Source organism: Ursus maritimus, unplaced genomic scaffold (assembly GCF_017311325.1).
Source record: "Ursus maritimus isolate PB19 unplaced genomic scaffold, ASM1731132v1 scaffold_26, whole genome shotgun sequence".
NCBI lineage: Eukaryota > Metazoa > Chordata > Mammalia > Carnivora > Ursidae > Ursus > Ursus maritimus.
In genome coordinates this window covers 38,483,548-38,507,500 of record NW_024425119.1, presented here as the reverse complement: position 1 = coordinate 38,507,500, position 23,953 = coordinate 38,483,548, and the positions used below count along the sequence as shown (strand labels likewise).

General features: G+C 52.8%; 1 protein-coding gene and 1 long non-coding RNA gene across 4 annotated transcripts in view; both read left to right on the top strand.

The window, feature by feature from the left end:
- Nucleotides 1–13,272: 13,272 nt before the first annotated feature.
- On the top strand, nucleotides 13,273–19,517 carry LOC121105359. 3 transcript variants are annotated; one of them, XR_005837803.1, is made up of 5 exons: nucleotides 13,273–13,771; nucleotides 14,010–14,208; nucleotides 15,544–15,687; nucleotides 16,412–16,609; nucleotides 18,596–19,517. It is a non-coding gene; the product is annotated as an uncharacterized LOC121105359 (long non-coding RNA). The 3 variants fall into 3 exon arrangements; XR_005837805.1 differs by lacking the exon at nucleotides 15,544–15,687; XR_005837804.1 differs by lacking the exons at nucleotides 15,544–15,687; nucleotides 16,412–16,609; nucleotides 18,596–19,517 and adding an exon at nucleotides 15,688–16,375.
- Nucleotides 19,518–21,227: 1,710 nt separating this feature from the next.
- COL2A1 (collagen type II alpha 1 chain) overlaps nucleotides 21,228–23,953 on the top strand; it is a 30,337-nt gene continuing 27,611 nt past the window's right edge. Inside the window, exon 1 of the mRNA XM_040642382.1 lies at nucleotides 21,228–21,312. Within this exon, the coding sequence (XP_040498316.1) occupies nucleotides 21,228–21,312 (85 nt within the window). The remainder of the gene's footprint in view (nucleotides 21,313–23,953) is intronic.

Genomic DNA, 23,953 nt, shown 5'->3' with positions numbered 1-23,953 from the left:
GGCCCTGGGTCAGTGTGTGCTGGTGGCCTCTCTCTAGTCTGGAAGATGGCCGTGTGTGTGCCCAGCCACTGGCCTCTCTGTCTCCTCCCGCCTGTTCTGGGGAAGCTTCACGCGCCGCCTCTGCTGGCCTTGGTGCTTCCTGGGAAGACTCTAGCTGTTCGGCCAAACTTGAAGGAAGAAGAGGCAGCTCCACAAGGAGCCGTTGAGACCAAAGAGGACTCACCTGGAGAAGAGAAGGCGGGGAGATGGCCCAGGAATCCATGCTTTTCAGGGCTGCAAGGACCCTTAGACCCAGGAAAGGCGACACAGCTCGCAGGCTCCCTGGAGCCTCTGATCGAGGGAAGAATGTAGAAAGCAGCACAGAACGTCCACCATCAGTCGACAAGTATCTACCAAACACCTACTCTCTGGAAAACGAGTGCCAAAAGGCTGCTCTTAGCCAGAACTCAACCCCAAGTTCATGGATGTGCGGGCGATCTGGCTGCGACATTGATCGCCCCATTGATCGCCAGGGTTGATTCGGCTGATCTGGCTGGCTAGGCGGGTGTCCCCTTCCTCCCTCACCGCTCCATGTGCGTCCCTCCCGAAGCTGCGCGCTCGGTCGAAGAGGATGACCTTCCCCCCTAGAGGAGGACCGTTCTTCGGTCAAGGGTATACGAGTAGCTGCGCTCCCCTGCTAGAACCTCCAGACAAGCTCTCAACCCCAAGTTCAAGGAAGGTGCGGCCACCGCCATGCACTTGCTGCCACCGTGCGTCTGGTGCTGTGCCAGGCAGCATCTCGGTCAGCTCTCCCAGCCGCCCTGGGAGGAGGTGGATGTTGCTGGCAGTGCCCCTCATTTCAGATGAGGCAGTGGGGGACCAGAGAGGGCAAGTAACAGGCTCGAGGACACACAGCTGGTAAGCAGTAGTGGCAGAGTCAGAACTCACGGGCTGGCCTAGAGAGTTCTGCTGGACCGTCAGTCCTGCCTGTGCAAAGCAGGAGATGCAGGGGCCGGGGAGCAGGTCGAGGAAGCACAGGACAGGCTGGAGGTGAGTGGACAGCTCACACTGGCAGCGCAGCTGGAGCAGAGGCGACACCAAAGGGAGGACCCCAGATGTCCAGGCAGTGTGTACACGGGCCTGTGGCAGAAATGGAAAGATGGATGGAGAAGGGCTTTGAGTGCCAGGCTGAGGAGTCGGCCTCTGTCCTGTGGGAACTGGGGAGTTACAGAGGGTTCTTGAGCAGTTTGAAATATGAGAGTTGGTTTGAGGACAGCAAGGCAGGCCAGGTGTCCGTGTAGGGGACAGACTCTGAGAAGAGACTGTGACAGTCACTGGAGCTCTTTGGGCATGGAGCAGCCCTTCTCTCTGGCCAGCCCAGCGCAGGACCATCCTGTTGCCATCGAAACCATGTCCGTCAGTCTGGCATGTCCAGGAAACTTTCGGTGAGCGCTGAGAGCAAGTGCGCAGCGTTCCCAGAACTATCTGTCACATCTGAGGACCACCTAGACTATTATTCATTTAATAGTTTTCTTAAATCAACTCTTCCATTCTCCTTTGCTTTACTCAAGTTTATTTGAACTGAAAACTCTATCGTGAGATCGATATTCTACCTTTTCGTCCAATCACATTAAAATAAATACATTTAACAATAAATATGTAACTATTAAAATGAAAAACATTTATCCAGGTTCCACCTAAAGTCACCCCAGGGACCTCTGCACTTTGGAACTATTGCCTTGGTGACCCTCCCCTCGCTCCCTCCCCAGTTGAAATGACCTCATTCAAAGATTTCACAGTTGGAAAAAGCAAGTCAGAAGTCATGCAGAGCCAGGGGAGGGAAGGAGGTCGGGCACCAGGGGGGCCTCTGCACTCCAGGCCCAGTGGGTGTGCGACGGAGGGGCTGGGGCAGCTGAGGGAGCCGCGTGGGGAAGTGAATGAGGCCTTGTTGCGAGCCGTGGCAGCTAGGCAGTGTGCAGAGGTGAGGCTGCAAACGTGTAGTTTCCAAGAACTGTTGTGGATGGTTTCTCGATAAACACGTGTGCTGTCTGTCCGGACTGGGACATGTGCTGTCCCAGGTGGCTGCCGTCTGCAGTGTCAGGCCTCGGCACCCCTCCCACCGTGTCCCCTCTCCCCAGCCCCGACTTGTCCCCTTGTTCTTTCTGCTTGTATGATTGGAGTAGCTTCCATCGGCTGAGAGCTGCCCGTGAGTTCTTTCCACATTTTGTCTCATTTAAATCCTCGTCATCACTTACCAGGCGGGCGCTAGCATCGCGCCGCTTTCGTAGGTCAGGACACGTGTCAGCGCACCGCGTCAGACAGCTGTTAGTCGGCGGAGCCCAGGTAGCCCTTTGGACCCGGACACGTGGGACCCCAGAGCCTATGCTCTGAGCCACCTGCACCCAGACAACTTGTACTCCGTCGCTCTTCCTTGCCCTCGTCCACATACAGCCTTCCCTTTCCTGCTCTGCGTCTCTTCTCAGAGCCAGTCTCAGCTTGGAAACATCGCTAACGAGACCCCCCTCCGAACTGGCACCCCTCGTGAATACAGCACGCTGGGCTGCCGCTCAGTTGGCCTTTCTGAGATAGGATTGATTATTCTAATCTGAGAAACCTCTTTAGCAGTTGAAAATTATTTCGCTTATTGGCTCTAGCTTCAGATGAACAGAATAAATAAGCCTCTGCTGAAAGGGAAATGGTTTCTGTGGTCTTTCTCTGAAGCGGGTACGTCAAAGCCAAGTTCTATCTCTGGCTGGAAGCGTAAGCTCAGGGGCATCTTCCAGTGGCGTCCTTGCTTTGTTCGGTTGACCTATCGCAGGGCTCTAGGAATTGGTATTACATCTTTTTTTTTTTTTTGTAATTGTAGATGCACAATGGACTCGTTGGGTCTATCCAAAGAGAGAAAGTTAAAGGAGAGGAAAATATTTCACGAAGAAAGTTTCTCGGATGTCAAGAGACAGAAATGGCGGCCTTGAAGCATTCCAGCTCCGGCCCCAGCAAACACTCGGGCCCCCGTAGCTTATAACGAATCAATCAGCATGTTGCATTAGCTCCGCTAGAATGGCCAAACTGACTTCAATCCTCTATTTCTTGTACGGCCCCGTTGATCTGGAAATACACAATTTTCACAAACTCCCAACATGGAAGCAGTCAGCTGGTATTTATAACCCATGAAAAAGAGTTACTCTGATCTTCTGTGCACAAAAAAGTCCATTAAGATTATTCAAAACCTGGGTTAGTCGATGCATATGTGTGTTGTCGAAAGCACCCAAGTAACAGAAGTAAAGCCAAGGTATCACCAAAGTAGCAATTAGCAACCATTTACTGCGCACACACGAAACAGACAGCGAGCCAGCAATGATAGAGCCAGACTGTGGAATGAGCTGCTAAAGCAGCTTAGAGAGGAGAAAGCAGCGACTGTGTTCTTCACCATGATTGGTTACAGTATTAGAATTTTCTTTTCTTCTTTTCTTGCAATATTAGAATTTTCTTAAGATGGGGAACTGGTCAGTGGTTACCTCCTATCAACCTTGGGAAACAGTTCTTTGCCCAGGATTTCCAGAAGTTCCGGAGGCACAAGCAAGAAATAATTCAAGTCAAGTTGGGTTCTGCAAAATAAGGTGCATTCAGCTTTGCTTGTGTGAATCAACTGGTTTCCACTGCTTGGGGAGTTTTCAAGATCGGTCTCGGTGTTTTATCTGAACCGTGTGCTCTCAACCACAGCCTCACGGCCTCTCTGATTTTGTGCCTGCGTGTAGATGATAAGCTCCCTGAGGGCAGAGACCACAGACCAGGGATGGGATGTCCTTCTTGCAAGATGAAGCCTAAGACAGGGAGGCCGGCCTACTGGGGGCCTCAGGCTCCGGGGGAGCCGCGTCCACACTTCCCGCTCGGCTTCAGCATCTGACTCACAGTGCTGCTGGGCCCCTGCTTGGAGCATCACGCTTGCTCTTCTAGGAACACAAGCACGACGGCTTGCAGCTACCCGGCCGCAGCCCCGCCGCCCCCAGCCCCCATGGGCCAGCATGAGGACCCCTGGCCTCCGCCTCGATGGCCACGCGGCGGGAAGCAGCGCCCGGGCCCTGGAGGGCGTCACGGCGGGACAGAGGGCACCTGGGCCCGGGGCTGGCGTTCTGCTGCGGGTCTCCGCACCTACGGTCATTTTTCTTCCTTATTTATGTTTCCTGTGGAAAGTCTGAAGCAAAACCGTGGAGCGTCTTTCGAGTTTGCATTTGGAAGGGAGAAAAAATGCTCCTTCTCGGCTGGGCAAACAGGGCAAACATTGGTGCTTTCACAACCCAAACACAAGCCGGTTTTCAAAGCCTCCCGCTTGGCAGCCCACGGAGCTGTTGCTGTCAGGGGGACGATGGGGCTCAGCCACCTGGGCTGGGGAGGTTTGCTTTGGGAGCCGAGCTTGGAATTTGTGAATTTTCTACTCCAAGCACATCCAAACGGGACGGCAACGGCCCCTTCTGCACCACCTCGCTCAGGCACCGGGCATCAGCTACCTGGGCTGTGGTGGGGAGCCAAGGGCCTCGGATGACCGGCTCCCTGAGCCAGGGGTTGTGGACGGACCCAGACGGCCTCAGGGACCCTGGTCCCACTCCCTGGGCCACGCTGAGCATGTGTGGTGGAGGTGACCGTGAACAGGACACGCTTCTGCCTCCACACATTTTCCAGGCTCCCAAACACTCATCAGGGCAGAAGTGGTTTCTGTAAAGCTGAAATTGTGAGAGGGCGGCTGCACACTGCGGGCCGTCTGGTTCTTTCCATTAGTGTGGAACAAGGGTTTCCTTCCTTCCCTCCTTCCCTTCTCCCTCCCTTCCTTCCTCCCTTCCTCCCTTCCTCCCTTCCCTCCCTCCCTCCTTTTCTCCCTCTTTCATGAGAGAATAATAAACTCCCAAGCACCCATCCATAGCTTTTACAATGATCAACTCCTGGCCAATCTTGTTTCATCTCTGACTACACCTACCCCCACCCACTCCCTGCGATCCGACTGGAATGTTTTGAAGCAAATTCCAGATATCTATTTATCTGTAGATAACTAGATAACATTTTTTTAAGTATTGGATTCTTATGAACTCCAAGGACCCTCCTCTCCCACCACATAAAAAAGTGCTCCCCCAGGCTTACCTATATATTTTGCAAATCACTGCAGGTGTTCAGGAGACCTCTGAGGCACATCTGAAGACCTTGAATTGAAAATCTCTGGGATGTAGGATGATTTCTACCTCCAATGGAGAACTTTCCCTTTGGATAGCTTGGAACTATTACCTACTCCTTCTAAGGAGATTTGTTCACTTCATGGTATTTGCAGTAGTTATTTACTGATTGCATGGGGACCATGCTAGGTTAGAAAAGCGGCCCAAGGCAGCGCGACCAACTGCTGGCAAGGCGAGTATGGTCTGGTCTGGTCGGGGGCACGATGGGGAGGAGCCCAAGGGGCCGAGGGAGCGGGAGCCCCAAGAGCTCGCAGAGGGAGGGAGGACGGTGCTGCATAATCTCTCCTGGGGATTTGTTTATTGGCCGGTATTAGTTTAGTCTTTTAGTGGCTGTTAATGTGTTTGTCTAGGGTCTGCAGTCATGTCTCTAAGATAAAGACCAGCTCAATTTACACCCCACGGGCAAGGGCTGGGTTTGAGACTCGAGGAGTCTGTGGGAGAAGCCACACCGTGGTCAAAGACCTGCTTCAAGGCCTCCCCAAGCTCCTAAACTTGGAATGGAAGCCCCCCTCCCCTGAGAACAGCAGAGTGAACAGAGAAAAGGGGGGTACCCTCCAGGCTGGACAAATAGTCAATTTTTTTAATGAGGAAAAGAACTTCTTTGTTCCCTTTTTGTTTTTCTTTAGAGAGGGAGTGTGAGAGCAAAACCATTTTAGACGTGGGGAGGCTTTGGAGAAAGCCTAGAAGTTTTCTGATGTTATCCAACCCTTTTGCTATTCCTCCACCCCACCCCATCCCAGTCCAGTGTCTGCAAACCCAGGGACCTGTAGTCAAGTCCAAGTGACACCTAAAGGAAAAGAGAGGGCCCGGTTCTGGCGCACGGGTACCTAGACCAGTGAGGCACCAGAGGAAGAGCCCAGACAGGCACAAACAAACTCTGGAATTTACGACATACAGAGACGGCATTTCAACCAAAAGGAAAGTCAGACTTCTTCATAGGTATCCTGGGTAGACACTTGGGGGAGAAAATAAAGTCAGATTCATACTTCACACCTTAAAAGGAAATGAATTGCACGTGGATTAAAAGTTTAAATGTAAAAAATCGAACTCTAGAAGACCTCTGGAAGGATTTTGAAATCTGTGAGTGAAACCAGAAATCATAAAATCATGATAAATTTGATGATAGAAATAAAAAGTTTGGCATGACAAACAGACAAAGTCACCATAGGCAAAGTCAAAAGACAAGATGTCAAACCACAGAGTACTTGCCTTGCCTCTTACCACGGACAGGGTCTGACGTTCTGTACAATGAACGCACGCAAATCAGATGTTATAGCACATACAAATATATGATAGGAAAGCGGGCTGAGCCTATGAACAGAGAAGTCCTAGAAAACAAAACAAACCTGAACAGAAGGGGGAATGAGCCTCGAGAGACTATGGACTCTGGGAAACAAACTCAGGGCTTCAGAGGGGAGGGGGGGTGGGGGACTGGGCTAGGCTGGCGATGGGTAGTAAGGAGGGCACGTATTGCATGGAGCGCTGGGTGTTATCTGCAAGTAATGAATCATGGAACATTGCATCAAAAACTAAGGCTGTACTGTATGGTGACAACATCATAATTAAAAATTAAAAACAAAACAAAACCCAATCTTAATAAGGGAAATGCAAACCAAACCACACTGAGATACCATTTTTCACTTTTCGGATTGGCAAAGAAAGGCTGGTGACCGTACAGGGGGCTACTGTGAGAGTTCTCCTTTAGAAACCACGGCAGGAACAGCTGGGAAAGGTGGGCTCAAACGGGCACTCCTACGCTGCTGGAGGGAATGGCATGCGCTCGGTCGAAGGGGACGTAGCAGTACCTGTCAAGCTTTTGAATGCACATCAATTCTGACCCAGTCATTCTGCTTCTAGGAAATAATCCTGCAGGTAAATGCGTGTCTGTACAAAATGCCATACAACTTTTATTACAGCACGATCTCAGCAAAACACTAGAAAGAGCCCAAACGTCCATCAAAAGGGAACTGGTTAAACGAATTGTGGTAAGCCGTACGACGGAGTACTAAACCACCGTTAGAACAGTGAGAATGCTCTCCGTGGGTTGATAGGGAGTCACCTCCAAGATCAAGAAAATGAAGTCCTGTATATACCTTCCCGTTTGTGGTAAGAGAGGGGAGGGAGGATTTCTACCATCTGTAATGGGAGTGGGAGATTTTGTAGACAGTTGTTTGGGTATGCTTGGACTCTCTCTGGATGGGTACCTGAGAACTGGTGAATTTGGTTCCCTCTGGAAGGGAGAGTAAGTGTCTGGGAGGAGACTACTTTCTGTACCTTTGAAATTTCGAATCGTGGGGACGAATTGCCTATTAGAAATGATATTAAAATTATGATTCTTTTTCTTTAAAAAGGGGGAGGTGGGAATGACACAATAAAGGGAGAGAAGAAAGACCTTTCTCTGTAGCCAAAGCAAGGCTGACCCAACTTGGTTCATGGTAAGATGGCTCACCACCAAACCACGATTTCCATAAATTTCGGTTTACAGGTTTTCCCTTCAAGTGGGGCAGCGTTGGCCCTCTGATGGAGGACATGAACCACAAGAAGCGCTGATTCTGGGCAGGGAACATGGACTCTATCTGAGAAAACTATGTGCATTCCATAACCCTGGAGGAAAAAAAGGGGCTTATCCCCAGCCCCAATGTGAGGGGGAGAGAAAAAGAGAGCCGGAGAGGGAAAGGCGACAGCAGGAGAGGGAAGGAGAAAACAAACAGCACAACTGAATGTCCATCAATGAGCAGCTGGTACACCATGGTAATCCACACAGAGGAATGTGCCACGTCATCAGGCATGGCGCGGAAAGAAGAGGTGAGACTCGGTGCTCAGCTGCTGACTGTTGTTCATTCTTCCTGTACCTAGGGCTGTGCTCTGTGCGGGGAGCATGGAGTGAGTAACAGAACTCTTGAAGAATGTCATCACCCTGGGTTTGGAAAGAATGGAGGGGCTTCCTCAGTTGGAAAGTAGTACAGGTGAGAGAGGGTTGGGCTGGGGAGCTGGTCCGCATGTTGGCATGTGTCCCTATATCTCTAATGATCTCACTGCAATAACAATATTTTGACACTACCATCAATAGCAATCCTGTATTTAGGGAATGATTTCGCAACGTCTTGAGTTTTCAAATATTACTTCTCTGGCCGGGCAATAACCTTGCAAACGTGTTATTATTCCGCCAATTCAGCTCCCTGCCCACAGGAACTCTCCACTTACTTGGAGAGATAGAACTCTGCACTTCAAGCCAACAGAAAAGAAGGAAGCTTGTAGATTTGGAAGACCCAAGTTCTCCTTTGGCCTCTGGTCAAAGGTAGTGTTGTCTTAAGTAACTCTCCACCCTTCCTGTCAGGGCCAGGCCTAGAGTGAGGCACCCACCTCAGCTAAGCTTTAAGGGGCACCAAAAAGCTCAGTAATTAAGATAAAGAGACTTTTGTTCTTCCATGATGAATAAAATATCAAACTTTTCAGTAGATATGAAATCAGTATTACTGATTTCTCCTTTAGCTTTGGGCTCCAAAAGGGCTCACAGCACTGCCCTCTAGGCCCCATTTCCCCCATCTCTAAGTCAAGAGGGTCGGACTATTTGGCCTCCAAATAGCCTCCTGGGCCCTGAAGCTTTATGACATGCTAATGAAGTGCCCCGGAAGAATTAGGGAGCTTCTGGCAAAGTGCTAATTGCACAGCCCAGACAACATGGCTGGTGGGTGACACGGACTCTTCAGAGAGACAACAGGACAGCAATAGAGTTGAGAAAGCTGGAGGTGGTGACCTTTGGCTGGATTTCTCTCATTCCACTAGGCACAACCTCACCTATGCAGCCATGGAGGGGAGAAAATCCTCCCCGGCCTCCTTTCTGATCTTCCCCAGGAAATGGGCTCTTTTCTGTCAGAGCACAAAGGGAGTCTCATTCAGATGTCGCTTGTGGCCTAGGGGCCTGCTGGCTGGGAAAGTTTTCTAAGGCTATCTGGGGATCTGCAAGACACTTGCTAACCTGCAGGTGGGCGTGGAGACGGGTGTGGAGGGGACAGCAGAGAGGCATTTGCTCTGGCTGGCCTGGGACACTCTCAGGGCTGGACCTCGCTCCTCCCTTGCCCAACGTTGGCAAAACATCATGGCTGGCTCTCCTCCCTTGCCCCAACATTGGCAAAACATCACGGCTGGCTCTCTCATAGCCTGCCTGAGGGCACCCTTGTATTGACTGAGTCTCCTAAGGTCAGTGTGGAATGCATGAGAAGAGCTATGGATACAAAGCTGAAGAAATTCTACGGACGTGTCAAGACAAATGAGCTAATCGTCTATAGTTGGGGATCTCATTTCCAAAGCGAATCACTTGCGTCTCCATAGGACCCAAGTCAAGGATGATATTCCTCAGTGAGACTCTGGAAATGAACGCCCCGTGCAGGGGCTGCCGCTCCATCCCTTGAGACAGGCTTCGTGGGACCCAATGTCCTCAAAGCCTGACTTCAGACGTGCTTTTCCTGAACTTTTGCCCTCTGGGAGATGAAGACTCAGCTCCGCAAATGTCACTCATCTCTAGAAAGTGGCTGGGGCCTCTCAGGTCCTGTTCAGATCAACAGGATGACAGTCTGGCTCTTCAGGAAAACCCACCTTTTCTCTTTGGCCCCAGTGACCCTGGGACACTTGCTGAGCTGCGGGAAGGGGCCGCTGAAGACAAGTTGCATTGGAAAAACTGGCCGCCTCCACCCTACATGGGAAGAATAGCTCCCTTCACGGAGCTGCTCTGGGATGCCAGGGGATCCGGGCCCCAGAGTGAGGGAGTGAATCAGCCCTTCCCAGGCTTCAGTCATCCGGCTGGCTCAACACCCTTTGGTGCTGTGGCATTTGGACGTGTTTTGTCAAAAACTAATGAACATCTCACTTAGACGCTGGAAACAAACATAAGCCCCAGCCAGTTCTTACACTTGCCGAGAATGAATAACTCCCTTTGGCTTTCCAGCCGGCAGGGCCCAACAAGTGAATTTAGAGGCTAAGGCCGAGTGGCTGGCCCTCACATGGATTCATGCATCAGAGTGTGACCCGGGCTGGCTGCATTCGCCCCAGACAGTGGTCTCAACATTAGGTGTCCGCTGGAATCACCCAGGGGCTTAAAAACACTGGTGTCGGGGTTTCATCCCCCAGAAATACTGGTTAAATCTGTCTGGGGTGCAGTCACAACATTGGGAGTTTTAAAAAGCTTCTCACTATGCAAGTGATTCTAATATGCAGTCGAGTTGGGAAGCACTGCCCTAGACTAGTTTGCTTCTCCAACTTAATGTGTAAACAGATGACCTCAGGATCTTATTAAAAGGAAGGTTCTGGGGCGCCTGGGTGACTCAATTGGTTAAGTGTCCGACTCTTGGTTTCTGCTCAGGTCATGATCTTAGGTCATGAGATTGAGCCCTGTGTTGGGCTCTGCGTTCAGCAGGAGTCTGCTTGGATATTCTCTCCCTCTACCCACCCCTGCTCTCTCTCAAATAAATAAATCTTAAAAAAAAAAAAAAGGTTCTGATTCAGTAGGGGTGGGGTCTGAAATTCTGTATTTCTGACACGCTCCCAAGTGATGCGATGTTCTGGTCTGCAGAACACACTCTGAGTAGCAAGGACCTGATGTGTGGTCCAGTATGATAACTATGGCCCTTTGACTAAAATTAAATAAATTAAAATTAAATAAATTTAAAAATCCAGTTCCTCAGTTGCATTAGCCACACTTCAAGTGATCAATTACCACATGTGGCTAGTGGCTGCCATATTGAACAGCGCAGGTATAGAGTATTTCCATCGTCACAGAAAGTTCTATCAGGTAGCTCTGTCTTAGAGCAGCTCTTGGTCTGTGACACCCCATTCCAGCGGCCATCTCTTGAAATGTGATTGAAGCCTTCTTGATGGGAGGGACTAGACCACATTTCTTTTGTTCTCCTCACAGTGCCCATGCATGGGACCCGCGGTAGGTGCGCATTAATGCACGCTCGGGGTCGAGCACTGACGCTTTTGTCCACAGACTACCACTACATAAACACTGGCTGCTTAACTGATGCCTACGAGAGAGAGAGAGAGAGAGAGAGAGAGAGTGCGCAGGAGTGGGGAGGAGAGGGAGAAGCAGACTCCCCATCGAGCAGGGAGCTGGACGTGGGGCTCCATCCCAGGACCCCGGGATCATGACCTGAGCTGAAGGCAGATGCTTAGCCGACTGAGCCACGTAGGCGCCCCATCAGTTGGCATTCTCGTAGAGTTGTAACCAGGACAGCTCAATGGGCGTAGCAGAGGTTAATGACCGGTTGCACCGGGAAGACTTCCCTACCCCTGACTGGCCCTTGAAGCAGGCAAGAGAATGCAAGGCTCCAGCTGACCTCTGTCAGAGCATGTGTCATCATCAGTCATTATAACCCAGAAGATGGGCCGAGATGCACGGGCGCAGCGGACGGGGCTCTTCATCTCCTGAGCCCAGTTCAGAGGAGACAAATCTGGACATGTCCTGTCTCTCGAGGCCTTTTTTTCTTGGGCCCTGGGGAAAGGAGAGGGCCTGCAGACAGCCTGCTTCCTATTTCTAGGTAACCCCTCTGCCTCTCCTTGGACGACAGACATGAACACAGGAGACAAGAGGGGCTGGGGGAGGGGTGCTGATTCCCAGAGACAGAGGAGCTTCCCTCTGATTCAGCCACACTGGGTGGGCAAACTTTCAGCCAGTTGATCTCTTTCTTTAGTTTCATGGTGGCTGATTTTCAGATTCAGTTGATGGGTCGTTGACAGTAAAACTAAATTCTGCTAGGATTAGGGTAAAGGGGAGAAACAAACAAACTGGAGCTAAAGCCTCTCCTCACAAAACCACACTCAGCCACCCACTTTCCCGATGGACCATCCGAGGCCCACAGAGTAAAGCTATTGGATCAAGATCACGTACCAATTTAGATGCACAGATCAGTGTAAAGTTAGAGTTCCTGACTCCAAGGCCAATATTCTTTCCACTGCTCCATGCCCAAGAGATTTGCAAGAATGTATAAGCCATTCAAGTGAAGAAATAGAATATTACATAAATCTGTGTCTCTAGTACAATACGTAATACAGGTGTTCTTGAAATGTTTGCTGGAAAAGATGGCAATGATATTGCTTTTTTCCTGCCTTCTCACTCCCACTCACCACAAACTGCTGCTGGATTCACCTTGCACACACTCCTTCTGGGATGACTACCCCCCCTCCCCCACCTCACATATCTCAGCGCTAAAGCAACGGCCTTAATGAGTAACTCACCATGCAGAGAGAAAGGAGACAGGTGGAGCACCACCACCACAGGGAATGTTTCCAAGCTGGCAAGGTAGAGAAAGGTAGCTCCCTTTGTGAGCCTACGGACGCACCACCCCGCACCTTTGCAAGCCGTGCAGCCCAAGGCACCAAAGTGGTAGAAAGTCTGCTCTTAGTAAACACATGGACTTATACCCACCAGCGTGTCTAAAAATCTCCTTTCTTCCTCCTGCCCTGGCCCGGATCATGTTACTTATCAGTTCTCAGGCTAGACAACTATCCCAGAGTCATCACCACTCAGTGTCACCTGCATTGGGAATCTGCGCTAGACAGAAGTAATCCCTGCCCTTTAGCTTAATGACAAGACCAAACACACCAGAATGGACAGGCCCTCACAGGCATTAATATTAGGGGAATCTAACGTCTGCGAAGTGCTGTCATTTAAAAAGCACTCGGTAGGTGCTCAGCAAGGGTAAAGACAGTAACTGCATTCACAAGGAGAATGCTGGGTATTTACAGCTGTCACAGAAGAGTAGAGTGATGTGACATTTGCTGCGAAGTGCACTTGCCATGTGGTGCTCCAGGTTTCTGGGCGCTTTGCCTGCAATTCAACCCTCTGCCACCAGGCGGACACTCGGTTTTGTCTGTGGACAGTTTGAATAGTCTGGCACAGGCGGGGTTTTTTTTATGTAAGTCTATCTTTCCTGACAAAATAGAACCCTTTGTTAATGCGTGAAGTATAAAGATCACAGAGAATCAGAATAAGTAACTTAGAAATAAAACTACACAACTCCAAACAAGATTTGAAGACACAGAAACACCTGGCCACGAGAGGCATCGTTTTCGTTTATTTTGAGTTGTTCTCCCAGTCCGGGAAACACCACATCGGTGCTCTTCTGACCAGAGAAGCAGCGGCTTCTCCCTCTCATGGCTTTGAGTTACATCCTCTCAAACAGCTCATCAAACCGGATCCACAAGCCTTGCACGTGGTTTCCCTCCCGTCTTTATCTTCCCACAGTTCCATTAAACTTGTGTTTTTGTTTAACCTGATAACTGTTGAGAAGGTCAGTTGCTATTTTCGTCTTCCCTGTCTCCAAGACAACGTGACGAGCTCGTGTTCTCCTTCTTAGGGAAAGACTGGGCCCAACGATCAGGTCCATGTATTCCCAGCGCCAAGGGTGCTTTTCAGGGAGTATCGAAAGTTTGTGCACCCAGAGTTTGTGTTCTTGATTTTAAAATAATTAAAATGTCTTCAACATTTTCTGTTTATGGCCTCAAATTCCAGGATCTTCATCGATCAGCCTAGATTCCATCGGTTGTCACCCGAAGTCGTGGAAACATAACGGGTAAGACAAACATGTTAATGGGACTCAATGAAAAACAAGGTGAGATTGTTTTTTCATGGTGCGGCAGGCAGGTGGGACGAGGGTCGGTAACCAGGGTGGTGACCAAGGAAAGCAGTGCTGAGGACGAGAAACACGGCTCCGAGCCTCTGTCGCGCGCCCCGCGGTTGCTCCACATCTGTGACTCCGTTTGTCCTGATGACGAGCCCGTGAGCAAATGGCTGTTATCCTTGTTTCACAGACGAGCCGGGACGCCGAGGAACTGGCCCGCGGGGAAAGGCGAGGAGGTGCGCCTCCGTGCTGAACCTGAGCCGCTGAAGGGCAGCCCTCGTTTCTTCCTTTGTTTCCGCAAGACCACAGGAAGGAAACGTGTGTTCGCAGGCACTGCGAGGACGACGCTAGACTGACATCTCGACGGGCGGGCACAGGTGGCGACACAGGTGGGACTCTTTACTCTCTGGTTCGCATGCGAAGGAAGCGCTTGTACCTCCAGCTGAGGACTCCGGGGCAGGGCTCCCACGCGACAGGGAGCAAACGCCACCGCCACCGTGGGGGCGTCGCCTGTCACATAACTAAGCTGCCAGAGGAAGAAACTTACAATCGGGGCGAAGGTGGGGGTGGAAGAAGGCAGATCTCTGGAGGGCCTAACGAGATTAGTAACACCGTGGCGCGTGTGCGGCCACGCTGTCCCCACTGCCCAAGGCCGTGTCAAGAAGGGCTCCGACAGGTAAAGGCCAGAGCCGAGTGTCTCCATACGCGGCATTGCATTGTGCCACGTCGCACCTCGTCACAGCCCAGAGCTCATTTACCTCTTAGTGTGGCTTTTTACATGAGCGGCTCCTCCGAGGGGTGGCGTTCCTGAGGGTAGGCTCCGTGCTGCATAGGCCTCTCTTTGTGTCCCCCACACCGCTTAGCGGCGCCTAGCGCATTGTGGGGGCTTAGCCCGGCCGAGCTGAAGGAATGCTGGCGAGCTGGGGAGAGACGGGAGGGGGAGGGGACAGCAAGGAGGACAGAGCCAGCCTCCCCCCCCCCCCCGAAGAAGGACTCCAGAGCGCCGGCATCTGCCAGGGCCAGGTGTGGAGGGCCACGGGTGGGTGTCCGCGCGCCGAATACAGTGGTGCTCCGGCCTCCCTGGGCAGGTGCCTCAGGCAGGTCAGACAAGGTGCTCTCCCGGGTTTGCGGTGTGGAGAAGGGCAGCACACGCTGTCCTGCTCCCTCAGAGGTTGTTTTTGGCAGGGGAGCCCACGAGAAGCTCACCACACGTTCCCTTGAGCTTTTCAGGGACTTCCTGGAGGGCAGGCCCACCCCACCCACTGGGGCAGAATAAACTTGGTTTCCAGGCACCTGGCTTTCTCTGAAGGTGTACGTGCCCTGACGGGCCCAGAGGCCTCCCCGTATGGCTCCTTGCTTCCCATGATACTTCCTGGGTGAGGAAAGAGTTCCTGGGTGAGCAGCCCCGGAGAGGCAGGGCCGAGGGGCTGTTGGGAAAGAGGTAGGATGTCGGTCTCCGCTCGGCTCCCCGTTCTGCCCTGACACTGTTCCCGCAGAACCCAGGCTCTGCCTCGCGCTGATCCCATTTCCAATCGGGGAAATGGACCATAGGAAAAGTGGCCTCCCACTTACTTCAGGAGATGTCCTTCGAGAGTTCACCCCCCCCCCCCCAGCAGCAGGCTTTTCTGGGTCATGCCTCCCCTACAACCTTCTGTCCATCCCTTTCCCTCAACTCGTTTCTCCTTTCCGCCACCCTTACCTCAACCCCCCCCCCATGCCTGCAGATGCTGTGACGTGTGACCCCAGCCATCTGTAACTGCGGACCACAGCACCCCGTTCGCCAGGGCCACAGAGAGCTGGCCAGCCACCAGTGTGTCGGCCATGAGTGATCTGGAGATCTTGGTGAAATACCAATTCTGATTTTGCAGGTTCTGCTTTTCTAACCAGTTCCCAGGGAGGGGGCCCTGCCTGTCCGTGGACCACGCTCCCAGTAGCAGGAGTTTAGAACACTTTCTCTGTGACGGCACCCTGCTACAGAGACTCGACGTGTCTCAGTTACGGGCCCTGCTCTCAAGGAGGTCTGAGAAGAGATTCACACAGCATTTCTCTACCGGTTTGAGGAACAGACCAATGGACGGAGGAACGAATGACTAAGGGCACAAGTCCGCAGTACAGGCTGCTGAAGTGTAAACTTCAAGGGAGGGAGACAGACGGGAGACAGAAGCCGGCCGCTTGCACGTGTCTGGAACGGTTTTGGCCCCTCAAAGGGTGTCCCCGGAGCCTCTGCGCTGTGCCGTCCCTTGACATGTGCCCAGAGCAGATGCTCTCTGGCCCTTGGAGACGGGGAGACGGTGGTGGCTGGACAACCTTCTGACGTGGAAGGGGCTTCCCACGCAGCCTGTGCTGGGAGTGCTCGGACAGCTCTGCACCGAGGCTCTTATGCTTTTCCCTTCACCACAGCACCATCAAGAGCTGATGAGAGAGACGCATGTTCCTTAAAGCCCGAATGCCATGCACTTTAAGAAAATGCAAGATTTTGTATGAAAGGCTTCTGTAAAAAAAAAAAAAAGTGAAATGGGAAGATCATTTCTGTATTTCTTAAAAAATTAGGTCTTTAAAAAACCCAGACATCTCTCTCTTTTCCTCCCAAAGGCCTATCTACTAGGAGAGAAGTCCAAGAGGAAAAAGGAGAAGTAAGAAAGGCAAGTCTGAGCCAGACTCAGTGACAACCAGCGGCATTCATGGAAGCCTCCTATCCGGCCTTGATCTCATCCATAGGGCCACGTCTTCTTCCCAGTGGCCCCCATGGCTGACTCCACACTGTTCTGGGCCCCTCGCCCTGTCTTCCAGGTGACGGGCCTGTTGGATTTGTCATGGGAGGCATCCTGTGTGCTCCAGCCCCATGCGTTTCAAAAAACCCCACCCATCCTGGAGCCTCACTTCGCCCAGGAGGCCTTCCCCAGCTCGCTCCGTGATCTCGAGAATGCTGTTCTTGCGTGCTCTGTGTGTGTGTGTGTGTGTGTGTGTGTATGCACACGCGTGCGTATGTGGTTTCTTTTCTTTTTTAGGAGGGTACCTTCCTTACAGCATTTTTCACAGTCTGTTTCTGTTTCTCTTACAAACTCAAAGGCAGTCCCTTAATCCTGTCTGTCTCCCCATCTGATAGGGCAGTAGGTGTTCAGTGTGAGCACTAAGCTGGGTTCGCACGGTGCTGAGACAGAGCCGAGGGGACTGAGGGGGATCCTTGACGCTGTTTGCGTTTGGGACTACATAGTGACACATTTATGCGCCTGTGCGGTGGAATGTACGCCATAAATCTGGAAACCCTTCCCGGGACAGTCCTGATTCTGTTACTCTGTCCCAAAAATGCCAAAGGAAAACATAAACACACCTTGAAAGGACGTCTGAACTGAGCCCAACCGACAGAAGCCGAATGCCGCTGAGCGAGCCGGAGCCGCTCTCCCTCCACCGCGGCCGTCTGGGGAGTGTGGCTGGAGTGCAGTGTGTGCATTCACCACTGCCATATTTGGGCTGGGCTTACCTCTCTGGAACGCGAATCCTTCCTCACTCTATCACTATTTTTAAATGGAATTTGTGCAGAGGGAGAGAAAGATCTTTTCTTTACAGTCTACCTACAAATATCTTGCCCAGTGAGTCTGTGTCTGCAGAAGTCTAAATTTAATATCCCCATAAAAAGGAAAACATGGTGGAACAGTTCTTTCACAATACAGAATGACTGGTTGACTCCATCTGTCTCACTGGGTCGGTCGGATCCGAGGTAGATGCACGGATTGGGTCCGTTTACTTGCTCAATGTTCTCCCTACAGTGAGGTGTGCGCTCTTCTCAAGGGTGTGAGCAAATGATGAGGCCACGTGGGAGCTTCGTCCTCAGTCCCCAGCCACCCATGGCCCTTCCTCCACCCAGTTGAGCCCCGCAGTTCTGGATGTCACGATGCCTCCTCATCTATTCAGCACTGCTGGGATAGGAGATTTTTCACGTTAAGTGAACAAACACTTATCTTCATTAAGTTTAACGCAGACCCTTCTAAAATGGAATGCGTATTTCCCTGCCTCTTCAAAGAGACCATATTAAACTTCAATGAACATTTTATTGGACATTTAAGTTCATTGTTATGAAGCACAGGACTGCAGCAGATGCTGTAAACCAGGATACTCTCTGGAGCCACTGAGGAGCACAGAGCATTCGCCCCCAGCCCTATGGGCCCTAGGCTACCATGTTGTTTATTCACTGCGTCAACTCCATATTGCTTTTCTGTCTCGTCCCTTCCTGCTGTTCTTACTGTGTTTTCATCCCACAACTGCTCTCCTATCTTACCTCTATGTTTCTGCATCTAATCGGTGAGGTCTGATGACATCGCCTGTTAACAGAATATCTAAACTATGAACCAACAGACACGGAGCAAGAGGGACTCTAGGATGCATAAAATGCGTGTGCTAGCACGTGACCTAAACCCCGCTGCTCACAGTCCCGAGTGCTGCTGCTTCTGCTCGCTGGTTTACTTCCTCTTCTTTTCAGCTTCTTGGCTGTGTTCTGCATAGTGAGATTGTTGGGTAAATAATATCCAGATCCGTGATTTTTTTTTTTTTTTTGGCTACATACAGGTTCAATTCTAGTCTGAGTCACAAATTAGAGGTTTTTAAATGGTAGTTGTTTGGAATCACAAATGGGTAAAATATTAATATTGGTGTTTAGTTGACTTTAGAATTTAAATAATTTCCATAATTTATCTTGGCTTTGTTGATTTAAATTTTAAATTTTATTTTGCTTTGGTCAATTCTCATCTCTGATGAAAAAACTTTTGTTTTCCCACACAGGGAGTGGAGAACTAAACTGTATTCACAAATGAGCCATGATTACTGGGAAGAATCCAGAACTCTTACATGTAGAAAGAGTTCGCAGGCAAAGATGGGGACTCACAGAGTCAGAGGATGGAATCTAGAGCACCTGAGCTCCGAAGGATGTGGCACTTCGCTGCCCACCAAACTACGTCACTTTGAAACAGGCTTTAATTTTTTCAAATATTTTAGTGTTTTCACCAAAACTTTTTTTTGTTGTTGAATTTTTATGGTCACTTGCATTGGAGGTCAACTGTATGACTGCCTAGCTCTGTGGCTGCCTCTGTACTGCTTGTATCCTAAAAGAAATGTATTTTGCATTGACATGCACTAGTCCCCAGGGGTTTACCTACTTCCTCCTGTGGGCTGCCATTGTGCTAGGCACTGTTCTGGCCCTCACGGGGCTCCCAGGCTCATTGCTAAGATAAGACCAATGAATACAAAGGTAAAAAAAAAAAAAAAAAAAAAAAAAAAAAAAAAGAAAAAAGAAAACCACACACAAAAAAGTAAGCATAGAATATAAAAGTGGATACAGGCTACAAAATGCCAGAGGGACTCAGGCAGGGAGGCGGTGTGTTCTAGAGATATCAGAGAAGGCTTCTGGGGGGGCTTGCACTAGGGGGTCTTGAGAAACATGTGGGGTTTGGTCATCCTACCTTCCAGGTGGAAGACAGGACCCATGGCCCCAAGGAGGGCCTGGGACCCTGCAGGCAGGAGCCCTGCTTTCTCCTGGCAGCAGCTGGGGCTGAGGAAAGGCTCAGAGCTTCATGCTGGCCGTGAACAGGAGGTTGGGGAAAGAGCGAAGGCAGGCCCGTGGCAGGCAGAGCAGCTGGAAGCAGCGGTTCGATCCCTCACCCACCTCCACCCAGACTGCACAGAACATGGAGGCATCTTTTTAAACAGTGAGAGGTCTTTCTCTTTCTGGCCGGCACATGCACACAGAAGTTCTGCACACTTGGAATTCCGGGCTCCACTCTGAGAAGCTTCAAAGCATGAGGCATGGGAGAGAGGGAGGGGAAGCCCCGAACTCCCTATGGCGGCCTGAAGCCTGGGGGCTAGAAGCAGCTTCTTCCCAGTGCCCCCAACTTCCGGGAGGAAGCGCAGCAGAAACCCCACTGCCTGGAAGGGGAGATCTGGTCAAGTCAGACCCCAAAGTCGAAGTTTCATGAAAGTTTGTGTTTTTCCTAAAATTCTTTGAGGGACCCGACTGTCCTCAGGGAGGGAAGACCATTTCCTCAAGAGGAAGAAGGTCTAGCTGGAGTCCTTTCCTCTCAAATATCAAATGGAGACACCAGGAGCCTAGAGAAGAACATGGCTTGCTCACCAGGGAAGGTGAGGTGAGGTGGGAAGCAGCAGAGGGCCAGGGGGCCAACTAGGAAATTCTGGCTTCTCCCTTGGCTCACAGAAGTCGGTCCAGCTGGAGCAGCCTCCCCGCGCCCTGGACAGGGCTGCAGCACTGACCAGCCATCCCTGGCCAGAGCTGCTCAACCCGGGGCGGCGGTGCCCACTCCCCCCGGGGCTCCCGGACCCTGGCCAGGAAGAGCAGACACCACGTCTGAGCCTGGAACTCGACAGTCCCCCACCTGGGCAGCGTGCACGGTTTAGTCTCGGCTCCCGCCGGCCTCTGCGGCTGCTCGAGCCCCCTTCCCGGGGCCTGCCCCGCCCCCACACCTTCACACAGGTCTCCCTCTGTGCTGTAACACACCGGCCCCTTTCCTGGCGATTGGCTCCGGCCAACGTCTGCCAAGGCTCCAGAGGACGCTCTTTCTTCGCAAAGCTGGATGGGGGAGGGGTCGGGGGCTGTTGTTCTGAACCTTCAGGTGGGAGCCCCGGGCCAGGTACTCCGAGAAGTGGCCAGAAGATAGGTCGGGGCATCTCCCCAAACCTGGCGCTGCCTGAGCTCTCCAAGATTTAGGATTTCAGATACCATCGCGAGCTCCCCCCCGGGGCCATCCTTCGTGCCCTCCGCCCAAGGTCCCAACGCGGAGCCCCCCTAGCCCTCCCCCGCTGCTCCTTTCTACCACTTTGCGCGCTCCCTCCTAAGTCTTTTCCGTCCACGGTCTAGGGCTCGCGGCTTGGGCCTCTGCAAACACCCCCCGCCCCTCCAATCCGGGCAGAACTCCGAGGGGAGGGGCCGGAGGCCCCCCTTCCCGCCTGTGGTCGGAGGGGGCAGCGCCGCAGCCCTGGGTTGGGGGGAGGACAGCAGCCGTCTCTGCGCCCCGCCCGATCAGGCCACTCAGCACACTAGGGGTGGGGGGCGGGAAGCAGGACTAGCGGAGAGGGGGGTCCTGCCCAGGCAGGTGCGGGCTCTGGCTGGGCCCAGGCGGGCTCCGGGGGCGGGGTCTCAGGTTACAGCCCCGCGGGGGGCCGGGGGCGGCCCGCGGTTTGGGCGAGTTCGCCAGTCTCGAGAGGGGCCGGGCGCATATAACGGGCTCCGCGGAGGGGAGAAGACGCAGAGCGCTGCTGGGCTGCCGGGTCTCCTGCCCCCTCCTCCTGCTCCAAAAGCCTCCTGCATGAGGGCGCGGTAGAGACCCGGACCCACGCCGTGCTCCTGCCGCCTCGCTGCGCTCCGCTCCGCTCGGGCCGGCTCCGCCAGGCCCCGCGGTGAGCCATGATCCGCTTCGGGGCTCCCCAGACGCTGGTGCTGCTGACGCTGCTCGTCGCCGCTGTCCTTCGATGTCACGGCCAGGATGTCCGTAAGTCGCCCCACGCCCCTGCCTGCCACCCTTCTGTGCCATCCTTCCGCACCCTCCCCCCACGCCCTCTACCGCTCTGGAGCCGGCGGGTCCGGGTTAGAGCGGCTCCCGGGGTCACGGCGCGCCTAGACTTGGGACTTGGGTGCAAGATGCTCAGGAGCTCAGCTAGCGGAGTTCTGCAAGTTAGGGTCTCTGTCCGAGGGTCCTCCCGTGCGGGTCGCAGTTGGAGGCATTTGCAGGTCTCTACATTGCGCAGGAATTTGAAACGTGCAGTGCCGGGTCGAGATGTTTGAGCACAGATTAAAGAGTGCTCTTTTCCCCCAGCTTTGAAAATTAGGCAGGCGTACACGCGCACAACTCACCTCGAAGCACTCGGAGTTCAGCAAAAACAGGTCTTAGCCCATCGATCTTAGGAGAAGTTGGAACGGGCACTAGCGAAGGAGTGAGGAAGCGCCAAAGGGTTGACCTCGCAATCTTGTCCAGGGGTTGGTGGCCGAAGGGTTCAAACGGGAGTTAGACAAAGGAGATGCTCTGAAACTGGTGGGCTGAAATCCGAGGCCACAAAGAGCCTTCGGAGACGCGCTCTGAGACCTCAGCGCTTCTCGCAGTTTCCTCCCCCTCCCGGCTGGCTCAGGAGCAAGGTGCAGCCCTCATTCTCATCTCGGCTTTCGCCCTGCCTCTAACGGGTACAGAAACTTCCCGTAGGGGAGGCCATCTGAAAGGCGATAACATTCCAACCAGACTGTGCTTTTCAAACGCCCCAGAAAATAGCGCCCCCTCCCCGCCGTCTTCCCCTCCAAACCCCGGAGGTACTACCATGAGTTCCTCTTCTAAGTTTCTGGAGCTCGCGGAGCCAGGCTACGGGCTGTGGGTCTGTGTCTCTGTGTGTGTGGCAGGGGAGGGGGCCACAGTTGGTAGATTGCCGTAACAATTTCAACCCAATATAGTTAGAGATGGCAGTTTTACAGTCTAGTCCAAAGGCGGTTCGGATCGCACCTTTCCATCGCCTCCTTTGGTAAAGTCCCCACTGTCTGGGATTATATTCAGGACAAACGAAGCCTGGAAAGTGTATTAGGTAGAGAGGACTTTTTTTCCCCCCTCCACGTGTTTGGGCATGTTTCCGATGGCTGGGATTCCAGCCCTGTCTTTTTAAGTTACAGATTGTAAATCAATCTCAGAGGAAACTTTTTTGGGGGCGTCGGATGGGAGGGGGAATCAAAATCGCTCTGCCGACCAGGCTCTGTCTGGTCTCGCCTGCCACCAGGCTGTCTCCAGAGACGGTTTGGAAGGCTCTGGGCCCAGGAGGACTTTCCGTTCATTAGAGAAGCTGTGAGGCGGGGGCAGGACGGGCCCGCGGCACAGCAGCAGGGAGCCCCGGGCAGGAGAGTCTGGCCGGGTGGTCGGGTGCTGCGCTGAACTGGCTGCGCGCTCCCGGACACTTGTTGGAATACGGTGTGTCTATAAGTGATCCCGGCTCGGACTGACTCTATTTTGTCGTCAATTTGCAGGGACACCCACCTCTGCTTAGTGCACAATGAAATTAGCTAAGTGACTTTAAAATAATTGTCCAATTCTCCATCTGGTATTAGTGGCACTCATTTCAGTGGCAGAGGCTCTCAGCGCCGCAGCTTTGCCGGGAGTGAGTGAATTCCACAGTTTCTAGGGCCCAGATCTTCCGGTCACTCCCCCTGCTCCCAGAGGGAGTGCATCGGGGCTGTTGACTTTGCTCCCTGGCGCATCCCAGCCCCGTCACCCCCTCCCCTGGGTCAGTGGACTCGAGAAGTGACATGGGGAAAAGCACGGTCTGCGTGGACGTCAGTGATGTCAGAAGCCTAGAGCTCGGGCACGCCCCTCCTCCCCATCTGCCCACGAGTTTGAGAAACTCATTGGAGGCGGCGTCTTTGACCCACATCTGCATTTCACAGCCCTCGCCTCCGAAAGTGCCCCTCGGCGGAGGGGAGAGACCTCAATCCTCCTTTGTGAGGCTTGTTTGCGTTGGGAGATTGGCAGCGATGGCTTCCAGATGGGGCTGAAATGCTGCCCGTATTTATTTAAACTGGTTCCTTGCGGAGACCTGTGAATCGGGCTCTGTGTGCGCTCGAGAAAAGCCCCATTCATGAGAGGCGAGGTCCGGTGGGTTCCCCCGGACTCCCCGACCCCCTCTCCACAATGCCCCCCTGTGCCCGCCCGCCGCCACCTCCGGGCTCCAGCCCTGCGCAAAGCGACGGCGAAGCAAAAACAGTTCCCCGAAAGAGGTAACTTTTTAATTGGCCTGCTACAAAGGAGCACTTTATGCCGCGCTGCGGTAACGAGGGGAACCGGATCAGGCGCGCCGGGATGCTATCGGCAGCCGCTTCGAACAGCAATTATGGTGGTGCTGGGCTCCTCCGTCCACACCTAGGGGATCCGGTTACGGGGCTGGCTCCTTTCTGGGGCAGTCATTTAATCCTACTTTTCACCCTCCCAGTGTCTGGGCGAGCCGCGGCCCGGGGAGTCATCCAACGGCTCCCGCAGCCTGCGCCGCCTGGCCCCGCCCCTGTGCATCCCTGGGCCGCGCGTCCGAGGGAAATCCGACCCGCATTCGGGTGCACCCCCTTTTCCCTGCATTTTCTTTTTTTCACCCTGAGCCCTCTTGGGTGAG